At 52.1% G+C, this 23,772-nt stretch overlaps 2 protein-coding genes and 1 long non-coding RNA gene across 4 annotated transcripts in view; all 3 read right to left on the bottom strand.

Annotated features, from left to right (window-relative positions):
* Window positions 1-1,809: 1,809 nt before the first annotated feature.
* Window positions 1,810-7,627, bottom strand: LOC119327150. The gene is made up of 4 exons (XR_005158458.1): window positions 7,382-7,627; window positions 6,856-6,958; window positions 2,815-3,082; window positions 1,810-2,609 (listed from the first exon to the last, which is right to left on the bottom strand). It is a non-coding gene; the product is annotated as an uncharacterized LOC119327150 (long non-coding RNA).
* Window positions 7,628-8,088: 461 nt separating this feature from the next.
* LOC119288699 lies at window positions 8,089-17,291 on the bottom strand. 2 transcript variants are annotated; one of them, XM_037568270.1, is made up of 7 exons: window positions 17,138-17,291; window positions 16,471-16,589; window positions 16,291-16,373; window positions 15,899-16,020; window positions 9,123-9,206; window positions 8,550-8,643; window positions 8,089-8,470 (listed from the first exon to the last, which is right to left on the bottom strand). In XM_037568270.1, the coding sequence occupies exons 1-7, from the start codon at window positions 17,166-17,168 to the stop codon at window positions 8,263-8,265; spliced, it is 741 nt and encodes a 246-aa protein (XP_037424167.1). In that variant the 5' UTR covers window positions 17,169-17,291; the 3' UTR covers window positions 8,089-8,262. The 2 variants fall into 2 exon arrangements, with proteins under 2 accessions (XP_037424167.1, XP_037424161.1); XM_037568264.1 differs by having other exon boundaries at window positions 9,123-9,287; window positions 17,138-17,290.
* A 5,468-nt stretch (window positions 17,292-22,759) lies between these two features.
* LOC119288679 (cyclin-dependent kinase C-2-like) overlaps window positions 22,760-23,772 on the bottom strand; it is a 9,422-nt gene continuing 8,409 nt past the window's right edge. The window contains exon 3 of the mRNA XM_037568257.1: window positions 22,760-23,030. Coding sequence (XP_037424154.1) covers window positions 22,760-23,030 — 271 coding nt within the window. The remainder of the gene's footprint in view (window positions 23,031-23,772) is intronic.

Below are 23,772 nucleotides of genomic sequence, written 5' to 3'. Positions count from 1 at the left end.
CCAACTCTCTGTTTCTTACCGAAAAAGGGTTTCCCCCCGCTTTGTATACAAAGCAACCAACCGAACCATCCAACGATAGATGCTGGGGCGGAAACAGCACAGCCACGCCCAAAAGAAAAGAAAGAGAAAATACAAGAGAAACAAACGCCGACAACGGCGGATCGACAAAGAAACGAAGAAGCCTCGTGGCCGCTGCGCCCACCGGAGATCTCCCACCAGACTCCGAGCCTCCGAAGCACCTGTACCAATCAACATCTCCAAGAAGGAACGCGACGAAGACGACGCTGCTGCCAAGGGTTTCCCCCGGTACGGTGAGGGGAGAGGAAGGGTAGCTCCGACGCCCTCCAGGAAGGTCTGGCGGCACCCACAAGCCCCACCGCGTCGATGTCGGCCAGGCCAACAGAGATTTCTCCCGATCCCAACCTCCACCTCAGGCACTCCGAAGCTCGCCGCCAAACAGACCCTCACCCTGCGCCAGCCCGGACACGAATCGTTCAACGCTGTCTCACCACGGCGCCGTGAAGCATGGTCGGCACGATGAAGAAGAGGAGCCGGGACCAGGCAACAGCACCATCGGCACGCGGGAGGGCCCCACCTCCACCGCCGAAGACGGTAGCTGACCGGACGCAATGGCAGGAACACACCAGGCCCGTGGCCGCACAGGCCCGGCCGGGAACGCAGAGGCCCGTAAAGTTCCCGCCTTCGCGCTGCAGCCGGCACGCCGTCGGCTCCGCCGCCCCTGTCCAAGCCGCTCCCCTTCCTCCCCACACCGAAAGCCGCCAAGGGAGGCACCACCAACACGCTCACCGCCGGCCACCATCACCAGGTCGCCGGACCGCCACCGGCCGAGCCGCACCACCGCCGCACGCCCACGACGGAGAGGAACCACCGCAGCCGCCGGCAGCCCGAAGCCGGACCCCAGCCGCCGCCCACGCCGCCCGCGGCCCTCGCCGCCTGCCGGGCGGAACCGGCCGCCGCGGCGAGGCGCTTCCACCGCGCAGCCGGCCACGCTGCACCACGCGCCGCCGGAGGGCCGCGCGCCGCCGCGCCGCGGCGCCCCGCGCCCGCGCCGCGCCCGCCCGCGAAGGAGGGACCCGCGTCGCCCCCAACGCGCGGAGGAGGAAGAGCAGGGCCCCGCCGCCGCCGGCGCCGGTCAGGCGAGCCCGGCCGTGCCCCCTGGCGGCGGCGAGGGAGGAAGGAGGAGGAGGGGAGACCGGAGGCAGCGGGATCTGGGCGCCCGCCCCGGCCGCCTCGCGGGTGGCGGCGCGGGCGGGAGGGGGGAGGGGATTCGTCCCGTGATTGAATCTGCTCTGTTTCTTCACACTAGTATAATAATAACCACAGCAAAACATTGTTATACTTGACTTGGTTTTTTGCATTGGGTTTCTGACCTGAGTAGCAGACTCTGTTTCTCTGGTCAGGCGGTGCATGTAATGTAGCTGGCCAGCCCCTTCTCCCATGCGGCACAATGAGTAGTCAATGTCAGGCCCTGGGATGGATCAGGCACTATGAAGAAGAAGAGAAGCTATCATCAAGATGGCTTGTGAATGGCCACAAGTCGACTCCAGACAATCAATCCTGTGCCAAGCCTTCCCGCTGCAAGGTACTCCTTCCGTTCAGAATTACTTGTCTCGGAAATGAATGTATCTACAACTAAAATACATCTAGATATATTCATTTCTGCGACAAGTAATTCCCAATAGAGAGAATATGATATGAAGATTGCACTTACAAAACCCAAATGCCATCCCGGCCGGTTTACCACGAGTCTTTGTTATCACTAACATCATCATTTGTCTACATTATCCTGGGCTGATCACAGCTAAACCCCCATAGGAAGAGGTGTATGACCATGTGTATCTATCAGTTATAGCGTATATACTCCCTCCGTCCGGGAATAGTTGTCCACTGCTTAGTTCATTTACAATTTTGCAGAAAACCCCTTCTAGCTTCAAATCTCTTGCTAATCAGACCCCGCTGCTTCTTCCTCCTTTCTTCGTCGCCGACGCACACCGTGGTCGCCCGCGCCACCGTCGGCACCCACCATAAGGCCGAGCACGTGACGACGGCCAGGGCCTGCGCCACCGCTGTGAACCACCGCCGCCCCTGCCCAGCTGCGCCGCCCGAGGCGAGCTATGTCGCCCGCACGGAGGCGAGCTGCGCCGCGCCGTTCACCTGCTCCTCCGCGGCGACCACCTCGACGGGCGGCGGCTCCACTGCTGAAGGGCGCTGCTCCGCCGCCATCCTCTCCAGCCGTGATCCCTCCCGCCGCCTAGGGCTGCGTCGCGATCCCCTCCCGCCGCCCAGGGCTGCGCTGCTATCCCTCCCGCCGCCCAGGGCCTGCGCCGGCGCCGCACAGGACCTGCGCGCGCCTGGGTCTCGAGTGCCTGGACCTGGAGCTCCAGGCGGGCCTGGGACTCAAGCTCCTCCTCAACCTCGAGCTTCTTCTGCTGCTCGTCTGCAAGTTGCTGCTCTTCCCCGACGGGCCTGCTCGTGCTGCCGCCCGGAGCTCCCCTGCTCGTTCTTCTGCCGGTGAGAAGAAGAACCTGAGCTCCAATTTATGTACATTGCGCTTGTTCATTAATTTGAAACACAATTGATCATCTACTCTGCAGAAATGTTGCAAAAAAGTTAACTGAATGTGTTCAACTCCAATGTCAAAGAAGTTAACTGAATGTTCTTAGTCTGGATAAACATGTTCTTCAGTTAACTGGACAAGACTAAATCAAACTGAATGTTATAGACTGAGTAGAAAAAATTGGACAAGATTTAGTGAATTGGAGGTGAACAATAAGGGCATGCCTGCGCCTTCACCTGTACTTTGCGGCCGGCAACAGCCGGAGGATGAACCGGGTGTGACAGCTCGTATGGCAGTTCGTCGACGCAGCTCTGAAAGTGAGCTTCGAGCAGCCGGGAGGAAAACATAGGGCTGAACCTTGGCTTCATGGAGGACGCCTTGGCTTCATGGAGGACGCATATTTCTCAGATGACAACGAACTAATGACACCGGCGGCATGACAGCAACTTGCAACACAGAGCAGATTATCTTATTTCTTCAAATCAGAGGTCCATCGTTTTACACCTGCATGATGAGAAAGCTAACTCATGAAATACTTCAGACAACAGCCAGCTCAAACGAGTCCTTTAGTCACTGCATCTCAAAGAAAAAAGAAAAGAAAAGCACCACCGGGCAGGCCAGAAAAAAATTGAGTGAATACTCCACTGTGTAGAATAATACTCCACTGTTTGTCAAATTCAGTGTCCAGTTTACTCCAAAATCAGCACTGTAATTTGTCAAGATGGAGTACTGGAGTAGATCAGTTTGCAGTGAATAGGAGATGCTAAATTTGAGTGAATACTCCACTGTTTTCAGTGAGCAGTACTTCACCAAATTTGAGAAAACTACTGAATTATTGTTGTTTAGTTAATGTCAGGTTCATTGTCAGGTTCAAAATAAACACCAAATGTTAATGTCAGGTTCATCTTACTCTAAATTGATGCATTCAGTGTGTAGATCATCCAATAGGGAAAAATCTTCTTGTTATTCAACACAAGCAAAGATTACCAACAAATTCTCTGAATGAACATATCTAAACAATTCTCTGAATGAACATATCTCTGAATTATTCAGATTAAGTTAACTGAATTTCTTGCCTTAAGTTAACTAAATTTCTTGCCTTGACTCAAGCATCCACTGGCTGTAATTTTTTTCGCATCATATGAACAGTGGAAATGACCAATAGTTCAACATTTGCTTAAGATTATTTCCATCAGATGAATAGTGGAAATGCCCTTATGTAGCCATGCCAGGTTCTAGTTTTCTAGGACCTGTAGTTGCTTATGAACAAGGAGTACTTTTAATATCTACTTTTCCCTTTCTTGGTTTATTTGCTTTTTGTCTAGGATTCTTCATGGTTTTCTTGTTATGATTATATGCTCACCATTCATCTTTTGTATACTCTTGTTATGAGATCAGACAGGAGCACACAACTATGGATTTGAATTTGATGCCGGAAGAGGAGGACGAAGCTCAAGAAGAAGAACAAGCTCAGCAAGGTGACGCTATTGATTTGAACTTGATGCCGGAAGAGGAGAACGAAGCTCAAGAAGAAGAACAAGCTCAACAAGGTGACGCTATTGATTTGAACTTGATGCCGGAAGATGAGGATGGAGACATTGAATTGAATTGGTTTCCTGAAGAGGAAGAAGCTCAAGAGGCACAAAAAGATGCAGAATTGGAAGAAGCTCAAGAGGCAAAAGAAGATGCAGAATTGGAAGAAGCTCAAGATGCACAAGAAGATGCAGAAGTGAAAGAAGCTGATGCACATGGCAATCAAAGAGGGAAGGACTTGACAGACAAGGAGAGACATGGTGTTTACTTTGCTCTGTGAGTAATCGAGCTTAGAGATGGACAGGTTCACGTGTATGACAAGGTGCTCATTTCGACTATGCTGAATGTTCACCTGCGGACAGTTACAAGAATATGGAATCTAGCCAAACGACAACTTGCAGCAGGCCAAGAAGTTGATGTTTCAATCAAGAAGAACAAAAGTGGTAGGAAGAGAAAAGAACTAGATCTGTCGAGAACAGCCACAATCCCCTTGAACAAAATAAGAACAATCCGGTCTCTAGCAAGGTGTTTAGGTGTGCCCCGATCAACCCTACATGACAGATTTCAATTGCAAGAGCTGAAACGCATCACAAGCACCATCAAACCCACCCTCAAGCCACAGAACAAGATAGCGAGACTAAAGTTCTGCCTATCCATGATGGATGAAAGATGGATATCAAGTCCTTGGCCCAGTTTCAAGCCAATGACAAATATGGTCCACATCGACGAGAAATGGTATGACATGACCCGAGTGAAGAGTAGCTACTACGTACCGCCTGGAGAAGAAGAACCAAACCGAACTGTGCACAATACTCATAGCATTGGGAAGGTAATGTTTCTAACAGCTATAGCCAAACCTCGCTACAATGAAGATGGGGAGATGATATTTGATGGGAAACTTGGCATTTGGCCATTCGTGGTATAGACCGAGGCACAACGAACAAGCCAGAACAGAGATAGGGGGACAATAGAGTTGAAGCCGGTCAAAGTTACTAGACCTGTGTGCAGAGATTACTTGATCAATAAAGTAATCCCTGCCATTCAAGACAAATGGCCGGACGGTGACGAGGACACAACGATCTTTATTCAACAAGATAATGCAACACCGCATGTCCTCCCTAATGATGCTGGTTTTCTAGAAGCCGTGGCACAGACAGATCTGGATATTCGATTATTGCAACAACCACCAAACAGCCTTGAGCTCAATGTTCTGGATCTTTGTTTCCACTGCTCCCTCCAATCCCTAACCGACTGCAGAGCGCCTATGAATATACAGGAACTAGTACAGGGTGTAGAGGAGGAGTTTGAGAACTACGATCCCCATAAGCTGTTCAAAAGCTTTATGACGTTGCAAGCAGTCATGGTGGAAGTGATGAAAGATCAAGGAGGAAACAACTATAAGCTGCCGCATCTACACAAGGACCGTCTACAAAATGGGGGAGAAGAAATAACCGGTGTATACTGCAGTCCTGAGCTAATTACTGATACAATGGCCATTATAGAACAAGGAAATGAGTAGATAGAGAAAGCTCAAAAAGAAAGGGAAAGGGAAAAAGAAAAGAAAGGATAGGAGTATTTGATGTGTCATGTGTATGGCTTGTGTCATGTGTATGTATTGTGTCATGTGTTCAATGAGAAAGGATAGGGAAAGAAAGGATAGACGTATTTGGATTTATTTGGATTTATTTGGATTTATTTGAATTATTTGAATTTATTTGATTTATTTGGATTTATACACCATTTGTCCAATTGCAAACATACCTAAAGTTTCCAAGAGGATTTATACACCATTTATACACCATTTGATTTATTTAATTTACAAGAGTGTCTTGAACTTTAAAAGTATAGATCGAAAAAAAACCAAGCTTCCTCTTGTGAAAAGTGTTCAGAACAGTTTTACTGTAAGATCAAGAGCTTCATCTTGTGAAAAGTGTTCAGAACAGTTTTACTGTAAGATCAAGAGCTTCATCTTGTGAAAAGTGTTCAGAACTGTAAAAGTGTTTGTATAGTCCTAATTTATTGTAAAAGTGTTAGTGTTCAGTTCACAGTTTATAATGACAAATTCAGGGTATTCAGTAATCTTGCTAAAGAAGCTCACAAGCTCAAGCTCCAGATAGACTAAGTTTTACAGCTACTGTACTCAAAAGAAGCATTTTGGATTACCACAACAAAAGAAGCATATTCATTTTAAACTTGTGTTTAACAATGACAAACTACTCCTAAGTGGGTCTTTGATCAAGAATCCTGACATGATGGATTTATTTGGATTTATTTGAATTTATTCTCATTGAATTTAATCTCCACGGTAGTTGTTCTCATTGAACATGTCTGAACTTCAGCAACCACATCACTCACTCAATCACCTGATCTTGGACTCACCCTTATTCTTCTTACAAGTTGATGTCAGACTTGACACATAAATAAAATTTGACATCAATGAAATATATGCAGTCAATGTACAGTCATTGGAGTAATTTTTGGTGTTGTACATTCAGTGAATATACAGTCAACTGGAGTACATTCAGAGTAATTTTCAGTGTTGTACAATCCGTTCTCTAGGGAGTAATAATGCCAAATTAGTTAATTGATCGTGTACTAACAGCAATTCATTTTGAAGATTTACACTGAATCTTGTGTACTGTAGAATTGACAGTAACTGAATTTTCAACAGTGTCAAATCACTCAAGCAGTAACTGAATTTTCACTAGTGTCAAATCACTAGTTTCAGAAATATTGGTGCTCACCTTCCATCTTGGCAGTACAAGAAAAACTGAGCAGCCAACTGTTGCCGCTTTGCATGCATTGCTGGCAACTCGAGTAGCTTTACCAAAAAATTGAGCATGGCATCTACAGGTGACAAACAAATGAGCAAGATTCAGTTAGATAACCACTGATAGAAGCATGTAAGTGCAAAAAAATTGACAACTGAAATTCAGTTAGATAACAACAGTCTGAATGGAGTACAACATTGATGTTATTTCAGGATTAATAAAGATGGAGCAGCAGCAATGTGAATGGAGTACTTGATGGACAACTGAAATTGACACAAAGCAAGATTCTCATATTTCATCTCACACAATCTATCCATCCATCCATCTCAGCCTTGTTTTGTTCAGTACAGGTTCAACCTCGAACGCCACCATGCAACTCTGTTATGTTTTCAGTAAAGATTGCTTTGTTTACCTCTGTTCTGTTTCCAGTAGACCAATCGAAGAAGGTGAAGAAGAAAATTGCAAGAGATCAAAGGGAGCGGAAGGGGAAAAAGGAGACCTTTGAACTCTGGCGGGTTCCATGGGCCAGCGAGGCCGCTGCCTTAATCCGCCGACCGCCGGAAGCAACACGGCGGAGGCGTGGGGCGGGGGAGCTCCGGCGGTGAGGGCGGGGCGGCGTCTGGCGGTGTGGACGAGGCGACGTCCGGCGTGGAGGAGTCGAGCTCGAGCAACAAGGAAAATGGGGGATTTTTAGGGGTTGTGCAGGGGAGCGCGGAACGATGGTGCGGCGGCGCGGCGCGGTTGAGCTGCGGGGGAGCTGCGCGGCGGCGCGGTGTGGTGGAGCGGCGCGGCAGCGCGGCGCGGTTGCGCAGGGGAGCTGCACGGCGCGGTGGCGCGGAGGAGCTGGGCGGCGTTGGAGTCAGCCGGTGTCGGAGGAAGATGGAGAGGGAGTGCGGGTTTGGTCGGGCAAACGTGAAGGTTTTTTTTTAAAAATCCCGCGGGGACAACTATTCCCGGACGGAGGGAGTATGAGCCTTTGCAAGACCATTCGCCCCACAATGAGCTGCTCGATGACGAGTGCTCATGATGGGTTTCCCAGTGGTGCTTTAAACTCGCCTCCCCTTTCTAGTTTCCTTGCAATGTAGTTGGTACTTGGGTCTGTGGATATCTGAACTATGTATTTCCGTTATGCTTTTAATGGAAAGGGGTTGAGGCCCGGTTCAAAAAAAAAGTAATTTTGCGATATTGCCCAATTCGCACATTTCCTACTTTTAGAAATGATAACTAGTCTGAGCTTCTTTCTGCGTTCAGAAAATGTAAGATGAAGAAATCTTACTGAAATTAGTGCAGCACAGCACAACGACTATACACAGGCCTTTTGTCATCCTGTAATGTAACAAGTAAATGGTACATCAATCAAGCCCCACAATGGTCAGATGATCACAATTTCGGACGTAAGGATGATGATTTTCGAGGACGGGGCTTGATGAAATCCAGTACGAGTGATGTCAGCTCTTGCTCGTGGCCTGTGTACCGATGGTTGGCTCCCACGACTATATGCAAGTCATGGTTTGGGATGTTCGCAGCAAACATCAGGGCGTCTCTCGCTGGGACCGTTTCATCTTCAGAGCCATGAACCGTGAGAACCCTGCAGATCGGTACATATTTTTCTCAATGATTGAATTGTTCATGTGAGTAGGTTCAGGTGAAAGAGAGCAGCTTAGAACCTGCAGTCTTTGCTTATGGAGCGGCTCGAAAGCAGGGTATCAGTGCTCAGGCGATCTCGCAGGCTTTCTTCTGTCACCCGGTACTCAAACTTCCCTGCACAAAGGCATAGCAACGTTAATATTGCAATAAGGTAAGTAAGCATAACACTGGGGCTCTCATTTTCAAAATAAATCTTTCAGTTACAATATTTGCAGGTTCAGTCTTGTGGATATAAGCAGAGAAACAAAAATAACTATGCCACCTATGGTTGACATAAGGATGATGAAGCTTACAAATAACTGACTAAGCTATACAATTCAATGGATTCTCATGTATTGTAAGTCATCCCATAACACATGTCATAACCTGATCTTGTTAACTGGTTTCACCAGATAAACTGAAAAGGCTTGTGATATACACTACCAGAATCAGCACAAAACTATTTTACTTGGAAAACTCGGGAAAAGTTTGTTTGATTCATAAACATGTGATAGGCTTCAGATCTGTAGTATTTTATCAAAATAAATACCATGTGAGGCTTATTATTTAGTACTTAACAAGATAATGACATGTCAAATGTAGCAAACTTACACCTTTTTTATTTCTGACGTCTATGTATCCATCTTTCTTTATCCTCTGCAGGAAATTCTTCCCCAGCCGCCCTTCCATACCTTGCTCTAAAGCAAAGCGGCCAGAAATATTCACAATGACGGTAACATCATGGTACATGGAAGCATATAAAAGCACAGCATTTCCTCCTAAAAGCAAGAAACAGAAGCGGTGAAATATAGCAGTATACTGTATAAAGTAACATAAATGTAAAGCATAGGAGGCAGATACATTTACACGACAAAGCAAGGAGATCAGGATATAATGCATGGCACATGTAAATATTCTTGATTACATTCAGTTATACATGAATACATTGAAGAGGTCCTTCCAGAACGCAGCAAAGAGCAAACACAGAAGCAGTACACCAATTATGAGTTCCTACCGCCTATTTATGTCGACTATGCATTCTAGTGCAGCTAGCGCTTGTGCGCGATATGTGCACACAGGACCATTCCAATTTATATGACTTCCTTCTATAATTTTCCTAAGGGAGTGGAAAAAGAGTTGATCTACTTTATGAAGAGGCTTTTATGGCAGGAAGATCTTGGGTCCAGAAAACATCATTTGGTAAACTGGAAAACTATTTGTTTATCAAAGGATATGGGAGGGCTGTGTGTTCTTAAATTGTAATTAATGTACATTAGACTTCTGGTTAATTGGCTTTGGAAGCTGGAACATGAGGGTGGTGTGTGGCAGGGCTTACTGCAGAAAAAGTATCTCAGTAATCAAACTCTGTCGCAGGCCAAGAAAAAACCAGGACAATCTCAGTTCTGGGGCTCTGATGGATATTAAGGGTACAAGGAAAGTTGGGAATGGGCTATCTGATGAGCTGCTGGTAGGACTAGGGTTCCTACCAGGCCTCCGGCGCAGATTGTATGGGCAAGGAGGAGGGGGACGAGGGCTGGAGCGGGCGCGCCGGCGGACAGGCGCCGTCGCGGCTAGGGTTGGAGGCGGCGGCGGCTAGGGTTCCAGCTCCTCAAGGAGCCGGGCAACAGAAGATTATAATATCTTTATTGCTTGATCTCAACGGTTTCTTACACCTAGTATTTATAACTTTAGCCTAAGATAACCTGCCTAAGATAACTTGTGGGCCAAGCCCCTAATACTAATGCCCGGTGGGCCTCTTCCTAGTATAGACCAAACCGGTCATAACACCTCTCCCCGCCTGCGCAAACAGCTCGTCCTCGAGCTGAAAGTCTGGATAGTGTTTTGGCGAAAATCCTCCCGCTGCTCCCAAGTAGCCTCCTCCTCCGGAAGGCCCGCCCACTGAACGAGGACGAACCAGACGCCACGACGGAGCTGTGCCTGCAACACCTTTGCCGGCTCTGGAAGAATGCGACCATCGGCGGTTGGCGGAAGCGCCGGAGGAGCCGCCGGTGGCTCGCCACGGAAAGGATTGAGCAGCCCCACATGGAAGACGTCGTGGATGCGAGCGCGGGCTGGAAGCTGAAGACGATAGGCCACCTTCCCAATGCGCTCCAAGATAGGGAAGGGCCCGGCGTAGCGAGGCCCGAGCTTGCGCTTGGCGCGCGGGTCAAGTGACTGCGTAGAGCGGTGGAGAAGACGCAGCCACACCCAATCACCCACCGCGAACTCCGCCTCGCGATGATGATCGTCGTAGTAATGCTTGGCCAGCTGCTGGGCCTGAAGGAGACGCTGACGGACCTCAGCAAGCATCTCGTCACGGGTGCGGATAAGGTCACCCGCAACCGCTGTCCGAGCCGTCTCCGGGTCCACCGGTAGTATAGGCGGGGGTGGTCGACCATAGACCACCTCAAACGGCGTAGCGCGCAGGGCGGAGTGATAGGAGGTGTTGTAGCAGTACTCCGCCCAAGAGAGCCAGTCCACCCAAGCGCGAGGCCGATCACCTGTCACACAACGCAAATACATGGCAATGACCTTGTTAACCACCTCGAACTGACCGTCTGTCTGAGGATGGAACGCCGTACTCAGGCGGAGCTAGACACCCGCCATCCTGAAGAGGTCGTGCCAGACATGGCCCGTGAATACTGGGTCCCGATCACTGACGATCGAAGCAGGGAACCCGTGTAGGCGGACAATGCCGTCGAAGAAGGCCCGGGCCACGGACGCCGCCGTGTACGGATGGTCGAGCGCGATGAAGTGGGCGTACTTGGAGAAGCGGTCGACCACCGTGAGGATGACCGACTTGACGTCCACCTTGGGGAGGCCCTCGATGAAGTCCATGGAGATATCCGCCCAGACCTGAGACGGCACCTCCAAGGGCTGAAGTAACCCAGCTGGCCGCAGGGTCTCCGTCTTGTTGCGCTGGCATGTCTGACAAGACAGAACCCAGTCGCGGACCAGGGCGCGATCGCCAGGGATGTAGAAGTCGGCGCGAAGACGATGGAGGGTTTTCTGCACACCCTCATGACCTGCCGAGTGGGCGAGCTGTAACACCTGGTGACGGAGATCATCATGCGCCGGAACAAAGATCCGGCGCCCATGGAGAAGCAGTCCGTCAGAGAAGCGCCAAGGCTCCTCCAGGTCGCCGGCCGTGAGCTGCTGCCGAAGAAGGACGGCGGCGTCGGCTGTCGCAGTTGCGCGGCGGATGTCGACGAAGAGACCGAACGTCGGCCCGGAGCGGATGCACAGGACCGCCCCGGCGGACTCGTCGACGGAGGTAGCGATGTCGGAGTCGCGACGGGACAGCGCGTCGGCCACGGTGTTAAGGCGACCCGGCCGATACTCGACGGAGAAGTCGAAGCCAAAGAGCTTGCTGATCCACTGGTGCTGTGGCACGGTCGACGGTCGTTGGTCCAGCAAGAACTTCAGGCTGTAGTGGTCCCTGCGAATGTGGAAGGACCGTCCCCACAAGTATGGCCGCCAATGACGAACAGCCTGCACAAGGCCAATGAGCTCCCGCTCGTATGCCGCCAGCTTGAGATGGCGAGGAGCGAAAGGCCGGCTGAAGAAGGCGAGGGGTCCATCGCCCTGATGAAGCACGACGCCGAAACCAGCGCCGGAGGCGTCACAGTCCACCACGAACAGGCGGTCGAAGTCGGGCATCTGGAGGACGGGGCCCGTCGTGAGGGCCCCCTTGAGGGCCTCGAACGCCGTCGTCGCCTCGTCGCCCCAAGCGAAAGCGTCGTGGCGAAGCAACCGCGTGAGGGGCGCCGTGATGAGCCCGAAGTCCCGGATAAATTTCCGGTAGTAGCCGGCGAGGCCGAGGAACCCGCGGAGAGCCCGCAGTGAGCGAGGTGTCGGCCATGCGGAGACGGCCGCCACCTTGTCGGCGTCCATAGCCACCCCGTCGGCAGAGATGACATGGCCGAGGTAGGCGACGGTAGGTGTCCCGAACGAGCACTTCGAGCGCTTAAGGTGGAGGTGGTGCGCCCGAAGCTCGTTGAAGACGATGGCGACGTGCTGGAGGTGCTCGGCCCAGGTGGCGCTGTAGTTAAGAATGGCATCAAAGAAAACAAGCACAAACCGCCGTAAGTAGGGCCGGAGGACGTCGTTCATCAGGGCATGGAAAGTCGCTGGGGCGTTGGCGAGGCCGAAGGGCATGACCAAGAACTCGAAGTGGCCATGGTGGGTGCGAAACGCCGTCTTTGCGATGTCGTCGGGATGCATACGCACCTGATGATAGCCCGACCGGAGATCGAGCTTGGTGAAGAAGCGCGCCCCATGGAGCTCATCCAAGAGCTCGTCGACCACCGGTATAGGGAACTTGTCCTTGAGCGTGAGCGCGTTCAGGGCGCGGTAGTCGATGCAGAAACGCCAAGTGCCGTCCGACTTGCGGACGAGCAGCACCGAGGCGGTGAAGGGTGACGTGGAGATCCGGATGATGCCCGCGGCGAGCATAAGGGCACACTGGCGCTCCAACTCATCCTTCTGCAGCTGAGGGTAGCGGTAGGGCCGAACCGCCACGGGAGGGGTACCCGGCATGAGGTGAATATGATGGTCGTACACCCGGGCGGGCGGAAGACCCCGTGGCTCGTCGAAGAGGCCGCTGTGCTGCTGCAGAAGGGAATCCAGCAGGGGTTGCTCGGCCTCTAAGGACGCGGCGACCAGCTGGAGATGTGGCACGGCCGGCGCAGCGCCCCCAAGGCCGTCCCACCGGACGCGGCGGCCTAGCCGCCAGAACGTCATTGTGAGCGCGTCAAAGTCCCATAGGATGGGACCGAGGGTCCGGAGAAAATCCACCCCGAGGATGAAGTCGAAGCAGCCGAGGTCGATCCCTCCACGGGTAATCGAGAAGTGTTCGCCACCAATGGAGATGGGAACGTCGCGGGCGAGCCCATGACACCGGAGGCGATCGCCGTTCGCCACCGTGATCCGCAGGCGCTCCCCGTCCGTCGTCGGAAGGGCTAGCCGACGCATGGTCGCCTCGGGCAAGAAGTTATGGGTGGAGCCAGTATCCAGCAGGGCCACCAGCCGCTCGCCATGGATCGTCACCGGCAGCAGCATGGTCCGCTCGCCACGGATGCCCGCGAGGGCGTGGAGGGAGACGACGCACGCCGTCACCGTGGGATCCGCGGGCGTGTCCGCGGCCGCCTCGGGTGGTGGTGTCGCGTCGGTCGAGTCGTCCGCCTCGGTGTAGTTGACCGTCTCCAAGTAAAATAGGCGGGGGCAGACATGGGTCGGTGTGTAGGGCTCATCGCAGTTGAAGCAGAGTCCCTGACGGCGACGCTCCTGCTGCTCGGCCGATGACAACCGACGGAAAGTCCATGTGGTGGCCGGGGGCGCGACCGCCGCGGCTGGAGGAGGCCGGCCCGGTGCTGGAGGAGTCGGCGCTGGTCGACTGGGCTGGCGGCCGGCCCATCCGGGTTGTTGCTGCAGTGCCTGGGCCTGCTGCTCGAAAGCCCGGGCATAGTACATGGCCGTCTGGAGGTCGGGGGGATCCCGGAGCTCGACGTCCACGCGAATATGGTCCGGCAGACCGCCCACAAATAACTCGGCGCGCTGAATCCCGGAGACGCTCGGCGCGTGGCACGCCAGGGCCTGGAAGCGGTCGGCGTAGTCCTGAACCGTGGATGTGAACTGTAAACGGCCGAGGGCCGCCAGGCGGCTCCCGCGGATAGGAGGCCCGAACCGGAGAAGACAGAGCTCCCGGAAGCGCTCCCATGGTGGCATGCCGCCCTCGTCCTGCTCGAGGGCGTAGTACCAGGTCTGTGCCGCGCCGCGGAGATGATAGGACGCGAGCCAGGTACGATCCGAAGCGAGCGTCCGCTGCCCGCGAAAGAACTGCTCGCACTGGTTGAGCCAGTTGAGAGGGTCCTCCGTGCCCTCGTAGGTGGCGAAGTCCAGTTTGGCGAAGCGAGGGGGTGTCGGACCACCGTGCCCGAGGGCTGCTGCAGTCGGCGGCAGCGAGTGTGCCGGGTCGGGGATCTTCGGGGCGTAGGTCGCCGAGCCGGAGGGACAGTCAAACCGGAGGGAAGGCGTCGGGTGCTCCGGCGCCGTGGTATACACCGGGCCTGGAGACGAGCCGGCCGCCCACGCGGGAATTGGCGATGGCGATGGCGGAAACTGCACCTGGTGCATGGGCCGGCCAGTGGGCCGGGGCGCGGGTGGTGATGTTGTCGACGGTGGCGGCGCCTGGTGGAGCTGCGGCGCCGTAGCCAGAGTCGAAGTAGCCGGCGGGGGCGCCTGGAGAAGCTGCTGGGAAGGGTCCCCCAGCGGTGCGGTGGCGGCTGGCCACGCGGGCCAAGGGTTCCCCGCGGCCGGGTAGTGCTGCAGTAGCAGCGGCGGCGGGGGCGGCCCTCCGTAGGGCGACTGGAAGGCCGGGGCGGGCCACTGGAGCGGCGGCGGCCCGTAGGCGGTGGTGGCGGCGCTCGGCGGCGGGGGCTGGTTCCCGGCGAGATAGAGGCTGATGCCCTTGACCGCCTGGATGAGCTCCCGAAGGGTGCCCGAGACCTCCTCGGGCGAGAGGATGGGGGGCGGCTCCGCCGCGGTGGCGGTCGGCGCTGTCGGGGTGGCAGTCCCGGACGTGAGCGCCAGCATGGACGCGGACGGGGCTGGCGGCAGTGTAGGTGAGGCGGTGGTGTTTGGCAGCGGAGGCGGTGATGGAGGAAGCGACATGATCGGGCTAGTGTCTCTGAATACCAAATTGGTAGGACTAGGGTTCCTACCAGGCCTCCGGCGCAGATTGTATGGGCAAGGAGGAGGGGGACGAGGGCTGGAGCGGGCGCGCCGGCGGACAGGCGCCATCGCGGCTAGGGTTTGAGGCGGCGGCTAGGGTTCCGGCTCCTCAAGGAGCCGGGCAACAGAAGATTATAATATCTTTATTGCTTGATCTCAACGGTGTCTTACAACTAGTATTTATAACTTTAGCCTAAGATAACTTGCCTAAGATAACTTGTGGGCCAAGCCCCTAAGGGCATGTCCAATGCGGACGCTTAGCATGGGCTCCAGGGTACTATTCCCGGCCAATTAGCGGTTAATTGACAGAATCCCAGTGTCTGGTGAGGCGTCGACGCAAAACTCTGCGTCGGGCGCTAGAGCCTTTTCCTTCCCGCAGCAAGCGCCCAAACCCTTTAAATTAGCCTGTGTATTAGCATCGGCCGTTGTAAGGCTAGGCGCTTAGTCACCCATTTAATTATTTGATATTTATTTTATTCTCTGCTAGCGCCCATACAAGCGTCGACCATTGTAGATGCCCTAATACTAATGCCCGGTGGGCCTCTTCCTAGTATAGACCAAACCGGTCATAACAGCTGCATAACAATGTTATTTTCCCTTCCAGTATGTAATCAGGATGCAATCCCTTCAATAAAAAAAATCACCAAAGATTATCTACCTTTGCTATGCCCAACAAGGGCAATTATGTCATACTTCTGTTCTGAGAAATAAGATACTACAGAGCGCAAGTCATCTGCCTCTTTTCGGTAGTTCCCATATTGGAATAGACCCTCACTTTCCCTGCGAGAGAGATAACAAACCCCTAATTCAACAACAGTAGGCAAATTGAATGTGGCAGTCAGCAAGGAAGTACTCAAAGAACATTGTGTTATTAATAAAAAATATTAGTGGGGGAAACTGTGGCTCTTGCTACAGCTAAATTGCATGAAAAATTCTATTCCTAATTCCTAATTCAGAAACATTTTAATTCAACAGCAAAAGTGGAAGTCTGCATGATGAGTGGTATGAAGCTATGCCATGACCACCACAATTTTGTTAGAAGCAGCTTACCCATTTCCAGCAAAATCAAACCGAAAAGCATTAACTCCAACACTTGCTAGTGCAGCGGCAAGGTCGACCAAGATACTGTCGTCCTGGAAGCGATTACAGAGTAAGATGGCCATACAAAGATTGAGAACAAAAATAGTGAAGGTTCTTGGATAAATGGACATATGGATGGTACAGACTTGCCTTTGTAGCTCTGAATCCATGACAAAGTATCACAAGTTCCTTCGAACATGCTTCATGTAATAAACCAACAAGCTTCTCCCCAAGTTTGTTCGAAATTAGTACTCTTTGTCCACAAGCCACTGAAGCCCATAAATTCAGATCAAGTGTCATAAAGTATTAATTTATGTCTTTGCAATGAAATGAGTAAGGCAAGAAGATGCATATGATCCATATCATGATTGTCAGTAGATAATCCGCAAATTTCTGTTGCAAACTTACATGTGACCAACTTCGACACAAATGTTCAACTGAGTGAACTATAGATAGACAAGCTAATGCCTGACAACAGCTCTCCACAAAATTATAGAACCTGATGGTCAGACTAAATCCACTGCACCACAACCTGACATTTTCTTGAGGAGATCCAACTAAGTACTAACCCGGAGACCTGGCTAAATCACCATATAAACGTTTGGTTGCAAGCGAAGATAGCAATCCGAAATGCTAGAATTAATCATGTAGACTCCGAATTTTGTACTGAGCGTGTGGAATTTTCCGATCTCATGCTGCATCATCCCGGTCGAAAGAAACCTAGCTGCTGGAGACCAGCACAGGAAGGATCCGCCCAAAACTCTATTCAAAGCGAGCGGGGCCGGGGGCGGGGGGCTGCGGACGGCGGACGGCGTACCTGGGGACTGCGGCGATTTCTCCGGCGGCATGGACAGGCAGGGGGGCCGGGCCCCGGCGAGACGCTAGACCGGAGTCGAGCTGGACACTGAGCTTCCGAGCCTTTTTTTTTTTTGAGCCAACTGAGCTTCCGAGCCTGCTTTTTTGACTGCATTTTTTTTTGACTGCAAGCTTCCGAGCCTGCTTGCCTCACGCCGTGGGGTGCCGCGGTGGGCTTTCAGTACGCCTCCTTATTTATTTATTTTTGAAACCAATAGGGCTTCCTTAGCTTGCACACGGCCCAGTTTGCATCTGAACGGGGGGTACGAACCCCTAAAAGAAACTTTGAATGGAGTACGAACCCCTAAAAAAACTCTGAATGGGGCGTGCTAAGAGATCCGCCGCCTTAAGAGCCATCGGTTCTTTTTTTCTAATTTCATGCAACAATATTCTTGGGTTTCCCTAACAAAGATTCCTTTAGGTCACGAACCGCGGTATGCCTGACAACTCTCTAGCTCCATCTTGCGCTTGTGTGCTCAACGGATTATCTGATCGGATTTTTTGTGATTTTATTAGAGAAAATGATGGATTTTGATGTTTCGTCGGACGAGGAGTATCGACCGATGAAGCTTGATCAAATGATTCAAGGATTCCGATGTTTCGTCGGCGTAGGTCAGACGTCGGCGCTGGCCCCTCTAGGCCTGGGCGTAGCTCCGACAGGCGGCCTGCACAATCCGCGTCTCCTTTATGTCGTTCCCTGGCCCTACCGACTGTTGCTCCCCCTCGTGAAAGGGGTGGGTGCAGGGCCGGCCCTGAGGGGGGTGAACGGGGCGGACGCCCCGGGCCCCCAAACGCCAGGGGGCCCCCTCCAGGTACGTGTATGTAGGGTACACAAGTATATACTACGACCAAAAAAAATTGAAGCCAAACTCAGCAACGCCCCAGCCTCTGCTCCTCTCATGTGACTCACGTGCTAGGCCTAGGAAAGAAAGGGAGAGATGATGGGCTTGGCCCATGTTTGCACGTACAGGCAGATGACGTGAAAGAAATCGCTCGATTCACGCACGATTTCCTTTTCCTTCGGATCCTCGATCGTCTCGTTCCCTGCCCTTTTGCATGTTCCGCCGACCGCTATTCGTCTTCAAGACTTCAACTCCGCCTCCTGACGAACGGCGCGACGACTACGGCAGGTACGTCTCCTCGTGCACGCCTTCTGCCCTTGCATGTTCTTCTTCCTGTTTCTTTCTTTTTCTAATCCTGATTTCCGAATTCTCGAACAGGTCAATAGGGAATTGTTGCCAGCGTGATCAAACGCGCGCACATAGCCTGATTAGACTACGGAGAGAAGGTACTATACTATGCCCTAGCAGATTTTGTCATGATATTAGGTGAAGATCTTCTGTAATTAATCCAATATTTTAATTTTTTGCACTAATTTTATTGTTCCTTTCAATTTCAGCACTGCCATATTGGGTTCGGGTGTAAAGTATCCATCTGGATGTGATAAAAGAAAAAGGAAGGAGGTAGATGACATGAAAGGATCCCTTCTTAATAAATCATAAGAGCCATCCTAGCACTTCAAAAAATCTAGACGAGTTGGTGATAGTTCTTATGGATGACCAAACTAGTGCCAATCAGAAAAATGATGGTCATTCTCCTACAGAAGATGATGTTGACATCAACATTGATGATACCAATGTGAGCGATCCTGCGTCCATATTTAATTCATCTGCGACATAATTTGCTAGTGTTGATGACGAACCGGTTATTACTGTGGATATTTATGATCTAAGCAATTTGGGTAATCTTGAAAATAAATTGAGGGATATATTAGTGGAAAAGGGGCCTAAAAGGAAAGAAGAAAACACTAAATATCCTTTGGATGAAAATTCAAGACATTTTTCATATACGCATTACTCAAGAAATATGTGCAATTGAGAAGTGTGTGATAGGAAATGGTCAGTTATTTCAAAAGGCGCAAAAAAAGTGTTTTCATTGTGATGTAAGCTTTTCAATTCTGACAAATGCAAAAGTGCATTGAGGCATGAGGGGTTTTGTGATTGGAAGCATATTAATGCGAGACCGAAACATGCAGCTAGTGTTGACCATATTACCAACATAAACTCTTGGAATGAACTGAGCACTGGACTGAGAAAGCATGAAACAAATTGACAAAGGGTTACAACAGCTTGGCAACATTATGCATTGAGAAAAACATGCTTGATGGAATTGATATTGATAATATTATTAGCGATTTTCCATCTCAGACTATGAGGAGATTTTTTGAAGGAATATGTAATACATTATTTGATATGCACTTAATTTTTTCTTTGATACAAATTATATCTACATATAATGATTTATAAATAGACATCTATACTACGGGCCATCAAGGGCCCCCAATTATAATTTCACCCAGGGCCCCTGAAATCTCAGGACCGGCCCTGAGTGGGTGCTTGTGTCCGTCCTGCCGGTCAAACACGTAAGCCGGAATCAGAGGCGCGCGCCGCCCGCCGCAAGCGGCAGCGTGAAAAGAAGAGAAGGGAGGTGGAGTAGTCCGTGCACCGCAGCCGTAGGATATAGATAGAGTCCGACGAGAACGCGCGGCTCCTTGAATGGGTCTATCGCCGATCACTTACGACCGCAGCGATGAACATGCGATGGCTCCACCGAAAGAACACCAAGCCTCTCCGAATTGTCATTGAGCAGTCTGAGCGCGAGACCGCGAAGGTGGCTGCAGCCGCCGCACGGAGCAGCCCGCTGGAGTGGCGTCTGGCAACGACATCACGTGGAGTGGAGAGCGGCGAAACCACGACGGGCGTCATCATGCGATTGCGGGGACCGGTTGGGTGGCGCGTCGGGACGGGGTCGACGAGGCCACGAGGCGGCGTGCCGGGCTCGTGGAAGTCGCGCGTGGATTTGCCGGTGGCTCGCTGGCATCACACGTGAGGCACACAGGACGGATTTGGCGTTTATTCCTAGTTCATTTTCGAGCACTGCACTGGGACCAACTTTGAGCCGGGACAGGAGACGTGGCCGGTGTCCCGATGGCCACACCGACGGCCGACGTCTCTGGACACTCTCACAGGAGACAAGACCATCTCTCAGCCTGACGCTCTGTCCTAGGTTTCCCACAATTTATTCTTGCCGGCATGTGTCTGCGCGCGCGTGGTGTTTGGGTATAAAACTACCGGTCTGGGCGACCTATCACAGTGTATGCTTGCGGCTTCTGAAATCGGTCCTTCTCAATTCGGACAAATTTTAAGCAACAAGGACAGCCTTTTACGGACGTGAAGATTCGTCCATGGGTGCTTTGCCACTATTGCTTTGTTTATTATACTCAGTATACACAAGATACCTTTGCGATTGCTTGCATGGACAACATACATATAAGAAGGAAAAAGGACGAGCTAATCAGCAGGACCCTCGAGGAACTCGTGCCACTTCACCAGCTATCCCACCAGCCTAAACGGAACTGAAGACGACAGTGCAACAACGCAGATGAGAGGACAGAGCCACCAAGCCGCCACCAAAACCATGCACTCGGCCACTCCAGTCCAGCGAATCTTCATCAACTAGTGGAAAGAACAATGAATCATACCGAATCTAGAATTTTCCATACAACGATCGCGTCAGCAACGCCACCGACACGCGCCGTGAAGCGACCGCCTCATGCGTTGCGAGGCTGGTCAACATCACGCGACTCGGCGTCCGTGAACCAGGGGCGCCGGAGCGCGTACGCGGCGGGCGGATGCTAGGCGTCATCCGGCTGATCCGCGCGTGGGATCAGCCGGGTCGCCAGCCACTCTGATCGTTCGACCCGCCCATGTTACAAGCCGTTCGATCTACCGAGTCAGCCTGTTTAAATCATTCTTTTCGTGGGTGCTGGTCGACACTACTTTCACACGTTCACACCCATGCGACTGGTTCAATAGCAGCAACCCATACGTGACCCGGCAAGGTGCTTTTAGTTCAGGTATAATCTAAGTACTCCCTCCGTTTTTAATATAGGTCTTTCTAGAATTTCAACAAGTGACCACATACGTACCAAAATGAATGCATCTACATTCTAAAATATGTCTATATACAACCGTATGTGATAGTCCATTTGAAATCTCTAAAAAAACTTATATTTAGGAACGGAGAGAGTAATATCAATCAAGTAGCAAGTCGTCCATTGCGCTGCTGCTTCAAACGGCTTCAGATACAGCGGCGGCGTGGCTGCTACGTACGAGGTCAGACGCGCTGCAAGCCGAGATGACAATGTCAGAAGCCCAGCCACTTTGACACCGGCAGCGATGCTATGAGGCATGTTGCGACGGAAGCCCGGTCTCTTGGAACAGTGTTGCAATGACATGCTGCGAATGCCATGGCGATAGCGCGACGACATGCTTCAACGGCCGCGGCGATGCTGCGATGGGAACCCGGCTGTTTCGACAATGTTGCAATGACATGCTTTAACGCTCGTGGTACGCTTTGACGGTTGCGGCGATGCCATTGCAACAACATGTCTGTTTCAATGATGTTGCGACCGCTGCGGCGGGTGCTTCGACGCCCGCAATGATGCTACAACGGCAACCTGGTGACGGCATGCTTCAACGGCCGCGATGATGTTGCGACGAACTGTGATGGCTACGTGCTTCAAATGGTCGTGGCGATGCTGCGAAGGCATGCTTGGATGATCGGGGTGATGCTCCGACGAAAGCCTGGCTACTTCGACAATGTTGTGATAGTGTTCTCTCCTTCCGTGGTAGTGTGCGACGATGTCACGACTGTTTCGATGATGATGCTGTGATGGTATATATGTTTCGACGGCGACGGCAGAGGCGTCATAAGCATTGCTATATCCAAGCAAATCATGACTCCATGAGCTTACTAGTATCAAATTCTCGGCGGGAATTTCCGAGCCTGATGCTCTGCTCTGGCCTACTAGGTTTCCGACAATTTATTCTTGCCGGCATGTGCCTGTGTGCGCGCGTGGTGTTGTGGTGTTGTGGTGTAACTACTAGTGTGGGCGTGCTATCGCAGTGTGTATGCTTGCGGCTCCTGAAATTTATTCCTAATCAAATCCGTACAGATTTGAAGCAACCATCAAGAATCGTCCATAAGAGCTTTGCCACCATTGCTTTGTTTGTACTACTCAAGGAACACAAGATGTTCGTTGCGATTGCTTGCGAGGACAACATAAATAAGAAGAGAAAGGGAGGAACTCAAGGAACTCGTGCCACTTTTTTTTTTTTTGCGGGGTAAAAGGAACTCGTGCCACTTTTTTTTTTGCGGGGTAAAAGGAACTCGTGCCACTTCACCAGCTATCCCACCAACTTAACGGAGGTGAACACGACAGTGCAACAACGCAGAGGACAGGAGCCACAAAGCCGCCACCAAACCTGTACACTCTGCCAAGCGAATCCTCAGCTGGTTAAAAGAATATTGAATCCTGACGAATCCAGAGTTTTCTATACAACGATCGCGTCCGCAACGCCACCGGCACGCGCCGTGAAGCGACCGCCACATGGGTTGCGCCTCTGGTGAACATCGGGTGACTCGGCGTCCGTGAACCAGAAGCGCGGCCGCGGCGGTGAGCCTCCTGTCCGGCCTGCATGCCAGCAGTCCGCTGAGGACGTCAAAGCCGGCGGCGGACAGTTCAGGGAACATCTCCAAGAGCCGGCTGGGCGGCCTGCTGCGCTGGCAGAGCGGCGAGCCGGCAGAAGCCGGGCCAGCCCGTCATATCGTCAGTCCCGACCGTGTCGAACACCCTGTTCAGCTGGTCCATCTCCGACCTCCCGGGCAGCAGCGGCGCGCCGGCGAGGAGCTCGGCCATGATGCACCCGAGCGCCCACGTGCCCACCCGCGCGTTGTACTCCGTCGACGCCAGCAGGAGCTCCGGCGCGAGCCGCGCGGTACCATACGTGGTCCTTACTTCGGGAGCTTTTTTACGGTACCCTATGCTGCTGAAGCAGGACGGATCAGTATAACTAAATCTGACCATTGAATTCTTGAGGGTAGGATAGGCATCAAAATTAAGGGCGACATGTTTTATTTTTTGCCACGGGCCTAGGTTTCAGCCCATTTTGTACGCACACTGCACACCCAGTCATTCGCCTCCTTCTCCCTGCCGCCGCCGCCAGTCGCCGCCCTGCCGGCGCCGCCAGTCGCTGCCGCTCGCCTCCTTCTCCTTGCCGTGGGCGCCGCCGGCAGTCGCTGCCACTCTCCCACGCACAGCCCTGCTCCTGCGGCCGCGCCACCCCGCCAGTCGCCGCCGCTCGCCTCCTTCTCCCTATCGTGGGCGCCGCCGCCAGTCGCTGCCACTCTCCCACGCACAGCCCTGCTCCTGCGGCCGCGCCACCCTAGTCGACGAAGCTGCTTCCGCCCTTGTATATCCACGCTTGCCGTCGTGGACCTCTGCGGCGCGTCCCTGTATCTGGACGTGGTAAGGATTACTCTTGTGAACACTAAAGTAGAATTGGCATGTCTTCAGTTCATGGACAAATCATGTTGAGTAGTGATGCAGGATGGAAAAAATCACAGTTAATTAGATCTTGCATGATGGGGAAAATCAGAGTTAATTAGATCCTGCAGTGCATGCTCGTCAAAAGAAATGTTCTTACGGAATGCATTGTCATCTGGTACATGGTGTTTATCAGTGGGTCATTTGTG

Source organism: Triticum dicoccoides, chromosome 1A (genome assembly GCF_002162155.2).
Source record: "Triticum dicoccoides isolate Atlit2015 ecotype Zavitan chromosome 1A, WEW_v2.0, whole genome shotgun sequence".
In the NCBI taxonomy this organism is placed as follows: Eukaryota; Viridiplantae; Streptophyta; class Magnoliopsida; order Poales; family Poaceae; genus Triticum; species Triticum dicoccoides.
The sequence above is the reverse complement of the archived record's forward strand: the minus strand, read 5'-3'. Positions and strand labels throughout refer to the sequence as shown.